The 14,571-nt window shown below is 34.3% G+C and overlaps 2 protein-coding genes across 4 annotated transcripts in view; one reads left to right on the top strand and one right to left on the bottom strand.

The window, feature by feature from the left end:
* pex16 (peroxisomal biogenesis factor 16) overlaps nt 1-13,581 on the top strand; it is a 45,306-nt gene extending 31,725 nt beyond the window's left edge. The window contains exons 8-13 of one of the 2 annotated variants that reach the window (XM_061711753.1): nt 1,257-1,418; nt 4,357-4,429; nt 4,522-4,641; nt 11,569-11,633; nt 12,938-13,079; nt 13,174-13,581. In XM_061711753.1, the coding sequence (XP_061567737.1) occupies nt 1,257-1,418; nt 4,357-4,429; nt 4,522-4,641; nt 11,569-11,633; nt 12,938-12,996 (479 nt within the window). In that variant the 3' untranslated portion in view covers nt 12,997-13,079; nt 13,174-13,581. Of the gene's footprint in view, nt 1-1,250; nt 1,419-4,356; nt 4,430-4,521; nt 4,642-11,568; nt 11,634-12,937; nt 13,080-13,173 lie in introns of both variants that reach the window. The other variant, XM_061711744.1, reaches the window with a different exon arrangement.
* Nucleotides 13,582-13,639: 58 nt separating this feature from the next.
* Nucleotides 13,640-14,571, bottom strand: part of arfgap2 (ADP-ribosylation factor GTPase activating protein 2) — a 41,294-nt gene continuing 40,362 nt past the window's right edge. For both annotated transcript variants that reach the window (XM_061707282.1, XM_061707290.1), the window contains one exon: nt 13,640-13,842. In XM_061707282.1, the coding sequence (XP_061563266.1) occupies nt 13,822-13,842 (21 nt within the window). In that variant the 3' untranslated portion in view covers nt 13,640-13,821. The remainder of the gene's footprint in view (nt 13,843-14,571) is intronic.

Raw genomic sequence — 14,571 nt, 5'->3', positions numbered from 1 at the left:
CACATACATACATGTACACACATAAACACACACATACAAGTACACACATAAACACACACATACATGTACACACATAAACACATACATACATGTACACACATAGATACACACATACAAGTACACACATAGATACACACATAGATACACACATACAAGTACACACATAGATACACACATACAAGTACACACATAAACACACATTGATACATAAACACATACATGGCTCTTTTCTCTTTTTCCAGTTACAGCCAAAACTCCCAAATATAAATGCATAATGATTTTTTGGTCATAACAAAAGGAAGTACATTGCTTAAGTTTGAGATTAACACTATTCCATAGCTGGACCTTTAAAAGAAATACATCTTCTTTGAACTTAACAAAAATCTGCATCTCTTAACTCATATTTACTCTCCGTGAAAAACATTGAAAAACATTGTCTGCTAGGGTTTTATTTTTTACTCTAAACACGATTTGCATTGTTCTATAATAAACCAAAACTTCAGAATATGAGATTTAAAAAATAATGGATTAGTATGATCATAATATCCCGCTTTATTTATAATAATAATACCGTATCGGCCTGAATATAAGACGACCATGATTATGAGACGACTCTCCTCTTTTTCAAGACTCAAATTTGAAAAAAGACTTTTTGAACACCAAATTAAATTTTTATACAGAAAATAATGACAGTACATCTGAAACAAATGATTATAACAATATATTGGAGAGAAAAAGCCTGTTATTTTGCCTCATTCAAATCATTATCTTGAAGTTTGCATCATAACTTCTTCCACCCAATTTTCTCCAGATTGTCGCTACATTTCTCCTTTTCTGTTATCTCTTCTGTTATTTTATTCTCTTTTCTTTCTTGCCGCTATTTTTATTTTTCTTCTTCGTGACAGGAGTTCCTTTGTCCTGGGGAGTTCAGTTCAGCATTGGCTTTAAAGATCTTATATTCAGGCCAATACGGTAATACGTTTTATTTGTATAGCGCTTTTCTAGGCACTCAAAACGCTTTACATCAGTAAAAATCATAAAAGCAGCACATAGGACATGACACAACAGGATATTGGTCACACATTAAAAGCAGTTCAGTAAAGGTGAGTTTATGACGCTTATAGCTCGTTTTTGTAGTAAAACTATTTTATCAGTTATGGTTTTAAACTGAAATAATAGTTTTACTGCAGAAACGAGCTTCATGCACCAGAACTGATCCGGTCTTGATCCCTGTCCCTGTCCCGGTCCAGGTCCAGGTCCGGGTCCAGGTCTGCAGGGGGCCCGGATGTGGGGTCCCCCCCCCCAGAGGAAGACCAGGACCAGCAGGTCCAGGGAGACCCTGAACGGACCCCCCACCCCCCTGAACCTGCAGGAGACGCTGGCCGAGACCGTCTACATCGCCCGCCCGCTGGTGCACCGTATCCTCTTTATTAAATAATAATATAATAATATAACATATACAAGTAACTTTATTCTGGTTTACATGAATAATAATAAATATAAAAGTTACTCAGAGACCGTCTACATCGGACGCCCGCTCGTGCACCGTATCCTTTAATTAACTCTGGATTAAATAATATAATAATACATATACAAGTTACATTACTCTGGTTTACATGAATAATAATAATAATTAAAGCTGCAAGCTGGTGCACCGTATCCTTATTAACTCTGGATTAAATAATATAATAATACATGTAATACACGTCCATAATTAGATCATAACTCACTCACAACAGCCAATACCAACCCGTACACACAATTAACCCATCCATACAATAATAATAATAATAATAATAATAATAATAATAATAATAATAATAATAATAATAATAATAATAATTAAAGCTGCAAGCAGTGATGAATGGATGAACGGGCCCTCGCGCGTGCAATTTCCACCAATGAAGGTCAAGGACTCAAAACTAAGTCCGATGACACCACCCTGACTCTTTATATCAAACTATTCAAAAGTTATGGCAGAAAGTAGGAACTATCAAATATGGACCAATCAGATGAAGGGTGGGCGCGCTTTTTGGCGTCTAGCGTCGCCACGGTAACACTTTTGACTGAGAAAAGTAATGCACGTAGTCGCAGGTGGAGACGCACATTTTGATGTATAACACACCTGGGTGCACGTTACGGTTCGGGCCGTATTAACTGCCGAAGGAATGGAATAAATTGCGGCAAAATGACATGATTAATTGAAAATGGCCGACTTCCTGTTGGGTTTGGGCCATGGCTCCAAGAGACTTTTCTTTAAGTTGTGACATGATACAGGTGTGTACCGGTTTTCGTGCATGTACGTCAAACCGTATTGTGGGGCTTGAGGCACAAAGTTTTCTAGGGGGCGCTGTTGAGCCGTTAGGCCACGCCCATTAATGCAAACCATGAAATATCACATTTATCACCAGGCCTGGCTTGGTGCAAAATTTGGTGACTTTTGGAGCACGTTTAGGGGGAAAAGGACCTAATTTTGTCAGAAAAACGAGAATAAAAACAAAAACTCCTACAGATAAAATAAGGCCTTCACACGGTCAGTGCTCGGGCCCTAATTATAATAAATATAAAAGTTACTCAGATTTTCATAAATAATAATAATAAATATAAAAAGTTACTCTTCAGAAGAACTAGTTTGAAAACGTTGGTGTTGGTGCTGCTCCCGGCCAGAAGGGGGCGCCACCTTCCCACCGGTCCTGAACACACCAGGACTCTAGTAACAGTTATTCCTCAGAATAAATAAATAAATATAAATATAATAGTGAACCAGTCAGAGCTCAGAACTTTAAACCAGCAGTTCAGACAAATATGTGTAAAATAAACACAAACTACTTCTCTCATTCAGATCAATCAGAATTTATTTACACGAGAGTTAAAACATGATAAAATAAATTCTGATGCTAAACTACATAAAAACTACAACAGTAACTGTGTGTGTGTGTGTGTGTGTGTGTGTGTGTGTGTGTGTGTGTGTGTGTGTGTGTGTGTGTGTGTGTGTGTGTGTGTGTGTGTGTGTGTGTGTGTGTGTGTGTGTGTGTGTGCAGGGTTTCCGCAGGGTTTTAAAAAGTATTAAATGAAAATTTCCAAATTTAAGGCCATTAAAAGTGTTAAATTCACTGTCAGAGGTATTATTTTTTTTTTAAATTTGTATTATTTTTTACCTTTTACATTTTAATCAGTCTATTTTATTGTCATTCATAAAGTGAAATAAATGTGAAACATCTGATCAACATCAATGAGTCTATAACTCTGTTCTGTATAGTGTTCTATTGTTCAAAATCTGTATTAATGTTAAAAGGTCCATGATTAACACTTAACACTTAGGGGTAAATCCACAAAGAACAGATTGCGCCCGCAAATAGCGCTGTGAATTGCGCTGCATTAGTGCCCGCAATTTGCCCCGCCTTAAGGTCCTATTCACAAAAGATTTTGCTCTAATGATATACCGGAGCAAACACGCCCATAAAGTTTTGCGGCTGAGTGCAATTTGCACTTGTCTGAGTGAGCGGAGCTGTTTCCAGTGTTCTCCATATTTCAGCACACAGATTGCCTTTTGCGGGTGCTTTGTGAATTAGACGCTCTCTTTTTGTCTCATTTGCACCGGTTTAGCGGCCGCAAAAGCCGCGCAATCCTTTTGTGGATTTGGCCCATAATGTTGTGACAGTTTTTTAAAAAAATCTGAAGGTAATGAAAAAGGTATTAAATTGGTATTAAATTTAACATAAGGATTGCTGTATAAACCCTGAAGTGATGACTGAGGTAATGAGAGGTGCATTCTGGGTAATGAGAGGTGCATTGTGGGTAATGAGAGGTGCATTGTGGGTAATGAGAGGTGCATTGTGGGTAATGAGGTGATGAGAGGTGCATTGTGGGTAATGAGAGGTGCATTGTGGGTAATGAGAGGTGCATTGTGGGTAATGAGAGGTGCATTGTGGGTAATGAGAGGTGCATTGTGGGTAATGAGGTGATGAGAGGTGCATTGTGGGTAATGAGAGGTGCATTGTGGGTAATGAGAGGTGCATTGTGGGTGATGAGAGGTGCATTGTGGGTGATGAGAGGTGCATTGTGGGTAATGAGAGGTGCATTGTGGGTAATGAGAGGTGCATTGTGGGTAATGAGAGGTGCATTGTGGGTGATGAGAGGTGCATTGTGGGTGATGAGAGGTGCATTGTGGGTAATGAGAGGTGCATTGTGGGTGATGAGAGGTGCATTGTGGGTAATGAGAGGTGCATTGTGGGTAATGAGAGGTGCATTGTGGGTAATGAGAGGTGCATTGTGGGTAATGAGAGGTGCATTGTGGGTAATGAGAGGTGCATTGTGGGTAATGAGGTCCAGTGGTTTCTCCTTGACCCGGTCCAGTCCTGGTTCTGGGTCTCTGTGGTTCCCGGTCCTGGAAACCCTGGCTGGTGTCGGGAGTTCTGGACCTGACCAGGTACGACCTCTGACCTCTGGGGGGGGGGGGGGGGTGACCCGTCTCACCTGGTTCTGGTTCTGGTTCTGGTTCTGACCCGTCTCTCTCTCCAGTGTTTCTCTGCTCAACGACTCCAAGTTCCAGAACCGGTATGAACGGGTCGAGCTTCGGCGCCGGTCCTTCCTGCTGCTGTACTACCTGCTGAGGTCGCCCTTCTACGACCGCTACTCCAGGTAAATACCCGGTACTGGTCCCAGGACCAGGTCTGGTACTGGTACCAGCACCGGTACCAGTACCAGTACCAGACCAGGTACTGGTACCAGTACCGGTCCTTCCTGCTGCTGTACTACCTGCTGAGGTCGCCCTTCTACGACCGCTTCTCACGGTACGTACCCGGTACCAGTACCAGGACCAGTACCTGGTCCTGGTACTGGTACCTGGACCAGGACCGGTACCAGGACCAGTCCTGGTACCGGTCCTGGTACCGGTACCGGTCCTGGTCCAGGTGGGAATATCTGGAAATGTGTTTTTTGGTGACTCAAAACTAAACGTGGAGTTTGTCTTTACAAAGTCATCCATTCATCCATTTATTCATTTATTAATTTATTAATTTATTCATCCATGTATTCATTTATTCATCCATTTATTCATCCATTTATTCATTTATTCATCCATTTATTCATTTATTCATCCATTTATTCATCCATTTATTCATCAATTTATTCATTTATTCATCCATTTATTCATCCATTTATTCATCCATTTATTCATCAATTTATTCATTTATTCATCCATTTATTCATCCATTTATTCATCCATTCATCCATTTATTAATTTATTAATTTATTAATTTATTCATCCATGTATTCATTTATTCATCCATTTATTCATTTATTCATCCATTTATTCATTTATTCATCCATTTATTCATCCATTTATTCATCAATTTATTCATTTATTCATCCATTTATTCATCCATTTATTCATCCATTCATCCATTTATTCATCCATTCATCAATTTATTCATCCATTCATCCACTTATTCATCCATTTATTCATCCATTCATCAATTTATTCATTTATTCATCCATTTATTCATTTATTCATCCATTTATTCATCCATTTATTCATTTATTCATCCATTTATTCGTCCATTCATCCATTTATTCATCCATTTATTCATTTATTCATCCATTTATTAATCTGTTCATCCATTTATTCATCCGTGTATTCATTTATTCATCCATTCATCCATTTATTCATTTATTCATCCATTTATTCATCCATTTATTCATTTATTCATCCATTTATTCATTTATTCATCCATTTATTCATCCATTTATTCATCAATTTATTCATTTATTCATCCATTTATTCATCCATTTATTCATCCATTTATTCATCAATTTATTCATTTATTCATCCATTTATTCATCCATTTATTCATCCATTCATCCATTTATTAATTTATTAATTTATTAATTTATTCATCCATGTATTCATTTATTCATCCATTTATTCATTTATTCATCCATTTATTCATTTATTCATCCATTTATTCATCCATTTATTCATCAATTTATTCATTTATTCATCCATTTATTCATCCATTTATTCATCCATTCATCCATTTATTCATCCATTCATCAATTTATTCATCCATTCATCCACTTATTCATCCATTTATTCATCCATTCATCAATTTATTCATTTATTCATCCATTTATTCATTTATTCATCCATTTATTCATCCATTTATTCATTTATTCATCCATTTATTCGTCCATTCATCCATTTATTCATCCATTTATTCATTTATTCATCCATTTATTAATCTGTTCATCCATTTATTCATCCGTGTATTCATTTATTCATCCATTCATCCATTTATTCATTTATTCATCCATTTATTCATTTATTCATCCATTTATTAATCCATTCATCCATTTATTCATTTATTCATCCATTTATTCATTTATTCATCCATTTATTCATCCATTTATTCATCAATTTATTCATTTATTCATCCATTTATTCATCCATTTATTCATCCATTCATCCATTTATTCATCCATTCATCAATTTATTCATCCATTCATCCACTTATTCATCCATTCATCAATTTATTCATTTATTCATCCATTTATTCATTTATTCATCCATTTATTCATCCATTTATTCATTTATTCATCCATTTATTCGTCCATTCATCCATTTATTCATTTATTCATCCATTTATTAATCTGTTCATCCATTTATTCATCCGTGTATTCATTTATTCATCCATTCATCCATTTATTCATTTATTCATCCATTTATTCATTTATTCATCCATTTATTAATCCATTCATCCATTCATCCATTTATTCATCCATTTATTCATTTATTCATCCATTTATTCATCCATTCATCCATTTATTCATTTATTCATCCATTTATTCATTTATTCATCCATTTATTCATCCATTCATCCATTTATTCATTTATTCATCCATTTATTCATCCATTTATTCATCCATTTATTCATTGATTCATTTATTCATCCATTTATTCATTTATTCATCCATTTATTCATTTATTCATCCATTCATCCATTTATTCATCCATTTATTCATTTATTCATCCATTTATTCATTTATTCATCCATTTATTCATCCATTCATCAATTTATTCATTTATTCATCCATTTATTCATCCATTCATCCATTTATTCATCCATTCATCCAGTTATTCATTTATTCATCCATTTATTCATCCATTTATTAATTTATTCATCCATTTATTCATCCATTCATCCAGTTATTCATTTATTCATCCATTTATTCATCATTTATTCATCCATTTATTCATTTATTCATCCATTCATCCATTTATTCATCCATTTATTCATTTATTCATCCATTTATTCATTTATTCATCCATTCATCCATTTATTCATCCATTCATCAATTTATTCATTTATTCATCCATTTATTCATCCATTCATCCATTTATTCATCCATTCATCCAGTTATTCATTTATTCATCCATTTATTCATCCATTTATTCATTTATTCATCCATTTATTCATCCATTTATTCATTTATTCATCCATTTCTTCATTCATTCATCCATTTATTCATCCATTTATTCATCCATGTATTCATTTATTCATCCATTCATCCATTTATTCATCCATTTATTCATCCATGTATTCATTTATTCATCCATTCATCCATTTATTCATTTATTAATCCATTTATTCATTTATTAATCCATTTATTCATCCATTTATTCATTTATTAATCCATTTATTCATCCATTTATTCATTTATTCATCCATTTATTCATCCATTTATTCATTTATTCACCCATTTATTCATTTATTCATCCATTTATTCATCCATTTATTCATTTATTCATCCATTTATTCATTCATTTATTCATCCATTTATTCACCCATTTATTCATCCATTTATTCATTTATTCATCCATTTATTCATCCATTTATTCATCCATTTATTCATTTATTATTCAATGTATTCATTTATTCATCCATTTATTCATCCATCCATCTATTTATTCATTCATTCATTCATCTATTTATTCATCCATTTATTCATTTATTCATCCATTTATTCAGCCATTTATTAATCCATTCATCCATTTATTCATCCATGTATTCATTTATTAATCCATTAATCCATTTATTCATTTATTAATCCATTCATTCATTTATTCATCCATGTATTCATCCATTTATTCATTTGTTCATCAATTTATTCATTTATTTATCCATTTATTCATCCATTTATTCATCCATTCATCCATTTATTCATTTATTAATCAATTCATCCATTTATTCATCCATTAATCCATTTATTCATTTATTAATCCATTCATTCATTTATTCATCCATTTATTAATCCATTCATCCATTTATTCATCCATGTATTCATTTATTAATCCATTCATTCATTTATTCATCCATTTATTCATCCATTTATTCATTTATTCATCCATTTATTCATCCATTTATTCATTTATTCATCAATTTATTCATCCATTCATCCATTTATTCATTTGTTCATCAATTTATTCATTTATTTATTCATTTATTCATCCATTTATTCATCCATTTATTCATCCATTCATTCATCCATTCATCCATTTATTAATCCATTTATTCATCCATTTATTCATCCATTTATTAATTTATTAATCCATTCATCCATTTATTCATCCATGTATTCATTTGTTCATCCATTTATTCATTTCTTTGTCCATTTATTCATTTATTCATCCATTTATTCATCCATTTATTCATCCATTTATTCATTTATTCGTCCATTTATTCATCCATTTATTCATTTATTCGTCCATTTATTCATCCATTTATTCATCCATTCATCCATTTATTCATTTGTTCATCCATTTGTTCATCCATTTATTCATCCATTCATTCATTTATTCATACATTTATTCATCCATTCATCCATTTATTCGTCAATTTATTCATTTATTCATCCATTTATTCATGTATTCATCCATTTATTCATCCATTCATCCATTTATTCATCCATTCATCCATTTATTCATTTATTCATCCATTCATCCATTTATTCATCCATTCATTCATCCATTTATTCATCCATTTATTCATTTATTTGTCCATTTATTCATCCATTTATTCGTCCATTTATTCATCCATTTATTCATCCATTCATCCATTTATTCATTTGTTCATCCATTTGTTCATCCATTTATTCATTTATTCATCCATTTATTCATTTATTCATACATTTATTCATCCATTCATCCATTTATTCGTCAATTTATTCATTTATTCATCCATTTATTCATCAATTTATTCATTTATTCATCCATTTATTCATGTATTCATCCATTTATTCATCCATTCATCCATTTATTCATTTATTCATCCATTCATCCATTTATTCATCCATTCATTCATCCATTTATTCATCCATTTATTCATCCATTTATTCATCCATTTATTCATTTATTCATACATTTATTCATCCATTCATCCATTTATTCATCAATTTATTCATCCATTCATCCATCTATTAATCCATTCATCCATTTATTCATCCATGTATTCATTTATTAATCCATTCATCCATGTATTCATCCATTCATCCATTTATTCATTTATTAATCCATTTATTCATCAATTCATCCATTTATTCATCCATTTATTCATTCATCCATTTATTCATCCATTTATTCATTTATTCATCCATTTATTCATCCATTTATTCATTTATTCATCCATTTATTCATTTATTCATCCATTTATTCATCTGTTCATCCATTTATTCATTTGTTCATCCATTTATTCATTTATTTATACATTTATTCATACATTTATTCATCCATTCATCCATTTATTCGTCCATTCATCCATTTATTCATCCATGTATTCATCCATTTATTAATTTATTCATCCATTTATTCATCCATTTATTCATTTATTAATCCATTTATTCATCCATTCATCCATTTATTAATCCATTCATCCATTTATTCATCCATTTATTCATTTATTAATCCATTTATTCATCCATTTATTCATTTATTCATCAATTTATTCATTTATTCATCCGTTCATCCATTTATTCATTTGTTCATCCATTTATTCATTTGTTCATCCATTTATTCATTTATTCATCCATTTATTCATTTATTAATCAATTCATCCATTTATTCATCCATTTATTCATTTATTAATCCATTCATCCATGTATTCATCCATGTATTCATTTATTAATCAATTCATCCATTTATTCATCCATTTATTCATCCATTCATCCATTTATTCATCCATTCATCCATTTATTCATTTATTAATCCATTCATTCATTTATTCATCCATGTATTCATCCATTTATTAATCCTATTCATCCATTTATTCATTTATTCATCCATTTATTCATCCATTTATTAATCCATTCATCCATTTATTCATCCATGTATTCATTTATTAATCCATTCATTCATTTATTCATCCATTTATTCATTTATTCATCCATTTATTCATTTATTCATCCATTTATTCATTTATTCATCCATTTATTCATCACTTTAATCATTTATTCATCCATTTATTCATTTGTTCATCCATTTATTCATCCATTCATCCATTTATTCATTTATTCGTCCATTTATTCATCCATTCATCCATTTATTTGTCCATTCATCCATTTATTCATTTATTCATCCATTTATTCATCAATTTATTCATCCATTCATCCATTTATTCATCAATTTATTCATCCATTCATCCATTTATTCATCCATTTATTCATCCATTCATCCATTTATTCATTCATTAATCCATTTATTCAACCATTTATTCATTCATTAATCCATTTATTCAACCATTTATTCATCCATTAATCAATTCAATTCAATTCAATTTTATTTATATAGCGTCTAATACAACAGAGTTGTCTCTAGACGCTTTACAGAGACCCATACCCAGAACATGACCCCCGAGCAGTTATTACATAAACAATGGCAGGTAAAAACTCCCCTAGTGGGAGAAAAACCTTAAGCCAAACAGTGGCAAGAAAAACTCCCCTTTAGGAGGGAAGAAACCTTGAGCACCATTTATTCATCCATTAATCCATTTATTCATTCATTTATTTATGTATTTATTCCAGGGAGAATCCACATTATCAGAAAAACAAAACTTCATCATCCGTTTTTCCCTCTTTCAGAATTTGTAATGAAAAATTGTGACTTTTTTGGTAAATTTTAAAGAAAAGTGTCACTTTTTTCAGTCGGCTAAATGAACAAACATTCTAACGAACTACTGTCTTTTATAGTTAAACTTGCTGTAATTTAACTCTATCTTTTATAGTTAAACTTGCTGTAATTTAACTCTATCTTTTATAGTTAAACTTGCTGTAATTTAACTCTATCTTTTATAGTTAAACTTGCTGTAATTTAAACTCTATCAAACTTAGTCAAGTGTCAGTGTTTAATAATAATTAATGTCGTTTATAAGTCTGGCTGGGACAGACTTTATAACTTACCTCTTCATGGCTCATTAGGAGTTATTTATAATTATTAGCAGTAATTTAATCTGAATATTCTAGAAAACATGATGGATAAATGTGGTTCTGACCCGGTAACTTGTGTTTCCCCCCCAGGGAGAAGATCCTGGTTCTGCTGCAGCTGCTGTCGGACCACGTCCCTGGAGTCGGACTGGTGGCCCGTAAGTAGCTCTGCTGGTACCGCTGGTACCACCGGTACCGGGCCTCACGGTACCGGGCTTTTAGAGGTTCTGGTCGGTTCTGGTGGAAGCTCCGCCCCCTCAGGCGGGACACGCCCCCTGTGATGTCACTCACCCGTCTGGTCCTGGTTCTGACCCGTCTGCAGCAGGACCAGATCCAGGACCATGTGACACCTGAGCTCGTTATTTTATTAATATTTATAAAGATATTATTTATCTCAGGTCAGCTGACACTCCAAAATTCTTCTACAGCAGTTTCTAAATCTCACTTTTACTCGTGATTGTTTTATATATTATTGTTTTATTATTATCTATGTTTTATGTTTAGTTTTTCTTTCTCTTCTCCAGAACTCTGCTCAGCTGTTGTTGTTGTTGTTAAAGTTCTTTATAGATACATTTAAACTTAAACCTGAGATTTGGGGGCGTGGCTCCGATCTGAACCCTCGGTTGCCACGGTGACGGGTTATTACCCAGCATTCCTCAGTTTACGACTCTGTGGGGCCGACGCCCCTGAAGAGGAATGTGGCCCTGCAGGAAACACACACACACACACACACACACACACACACACACACACACACACACACACACACACACACACACACACACACACACACACACACACACACACACACACACACACACACACACACACACACACACACACACACACACACACACACACACACACACCTGTTTATTTACATATATATGTGTGTGTTTGTATATATTTATATATATTTATTTACCGTATTTTCTGGACTATAAGCCGCTACTTTTTTCATAGTTTTCAACCATGCAGCTTATACAAAGGTGCGGATATTCTGTGGATTTTTCTTCCACCACTAGGGGGCGCTCTAACCGTAATTAGAATCAAAACTAAGACAAAATAAATGCAAAGAAGAATACGCTACTTCTTCTTTAGCAGATAGAAGTAGAAGCAGATTTAAAACAGATAAATAGATAAATAAATACTGGTTATTTTCTCTTGGTTCTGTCCCGTTTTAATCAGCAAAGTTGCTGCCGTGTTAAAAGACACTGTTAGGAAAGAATCTATTTAGGTACAAACATGTACATCATTTTCAGTTCAAAATCCTTCTGTACATGTAGGAAATATCTAATCTAACTACAGAAATATCTGATCTAACAACAGAAATATCTGCGGCTAAATATCTTTTTTTCTAAATAGAGCGGATGCGGCTTATAGTCCAGAAAATACGGTATATGTGTGTTTATATATTTATGTTTATGTGTGTTTATATGCATTTATATTTGTGTGTCTCCAGGTCCTCTCATGGATTATCTTCCCACATGGCAGAAAATTTACTTCTACAACTGGGGCTGACCCGGACTGGACCTGGACCTGAACCCGGACCCTCCCAGAACCCCCTGACCCGCTGGGCCCGGTTCCACCAGACTAACCCCCCCCCCCCCCCCCGACCCGCTGGGCCCGGTTCCACCAGACTAACCCCCCCCCCCCCCCCCGACCCGCTGGGCCCGGTTCCACCAGACTAACCCCTCCGACCTGCTGGTCCTGGATCCCCCAGAACCCCCTGACCCGCTGGACCCGGTTCCACTAGACTAACCCCCCCCCCCCGACCTGCTGGTCCTGGATCCCCCAGAACCCCCGACCCGGCAGCAGGAACATCACCAGGATCAGAACCAGAATCCTCCATGTGGGTCCGGTCCGGTCCAGACTCCCAGAAACCTCAACCCCGGTGGACGTGTCTCATCAGAACCAGAATCCTCCATGTGGGTCCGGTTGGTCCAGACTCCCAGAAACCTCAAACCCGGTGGACGTGTCTCATCAGAACCAGGCGGTTCTGGCCCGGTCGGTGGAGCTGCAGTCCTGGACCCGGTTCTGGTTCTTCATTAACTGATACCTTTATTTTTGTAACTGACAAATAAATAAATAAATACTTTCATCCCAGTTCTGGTTCTGGGGGGGCGGGGCCTGGTGTGGATTTTCACAATAAGAGACAGAAACGTGTGACAGGAAACAGATTTATGAGGAAAACGTGAAGATTTCAGTAAATTACAACCAAACTGATTTAGAAAAGACTTTTATCCTCCGACTTCTTTAGGAAAATAAAACTAAACGAGGATGAGAATACTGTTGGAGGCTCCGCCGGGGGTCCGGGGGGTCCTGGTCCTGGTTCTGGTCCAGGTCTCAGTAGGATCCGTAGCGGTCCTGCAGGAGGAAACAGAGTCATGTGACTGGTCATGTGACTAGAGGGGGGGCAGTTTTAAAAACAAATAATTAAAACTGTTTACTCTTTTGATTATAATTAAAGCACAAAGATGATGATTCTCCTCCTAAAACAACAGCATGATCTGGATGTTTAGTGTCAGATTCTCCTGTATTTCAGCTGATCTTCACCTTTAGGCTCAAATACACGGATTTTCCCGCTGGAATCATCAAGTGTAACTTTAATCATGGAACTTTTAAATCTATTGGGAATTGATCCATTACAGTTCAAAACAAAACATGTGTAAATGAACACATGAATCCTCTCAGGTCAACAATTATCACCTGTTTCCAGTAGATTTAACTTAAAGAAGTGAAGGTAGGACAGGTCTGATCTGTTTCAGTCCTGGTTTTTATATCTTTACTAACACGCTGCTAATGAGGAAATAGCTGGTTTTTATTCTTTGTTCTTGCTCTTTTCAGACTGTAACAATAATTAAATGCGGCTCTGGGATAAATGCAGTTTTTATCTACAGGAAAATTAGAATATTGTGATTTTCTGTAATGCAATTAAAAAAAACAAAAATGTCATACATTCTGGATTCATTACAAATCAACTGAAATATTTCAAGCCTTTTATTATTTTAATATTGCTGATTATGGCTTACAGTTTAAGGAAACTCAAATATCCTATCTCAAAAATGTGAATATTCTGGGAATCTTAATCTTAAA

Source organism: Cololabis saira, chromosome 2 (genome assembly GCF_033807715.1).
Source record: "Cololabis saira isolate AMF1-May2022 chromosome 2, fColSai1.1, whole genome shotgun sequence".
NCBI lineage: Eukaryota > Metazoa > Chordata > Actinopteri > Beloniformes > Belonidae > Cololabis > Cololabis saira.
Note: the sequence above shows the minus strand (reverse complement) of the source record. Positions and strands in the feature narration are given on the sequence as shown.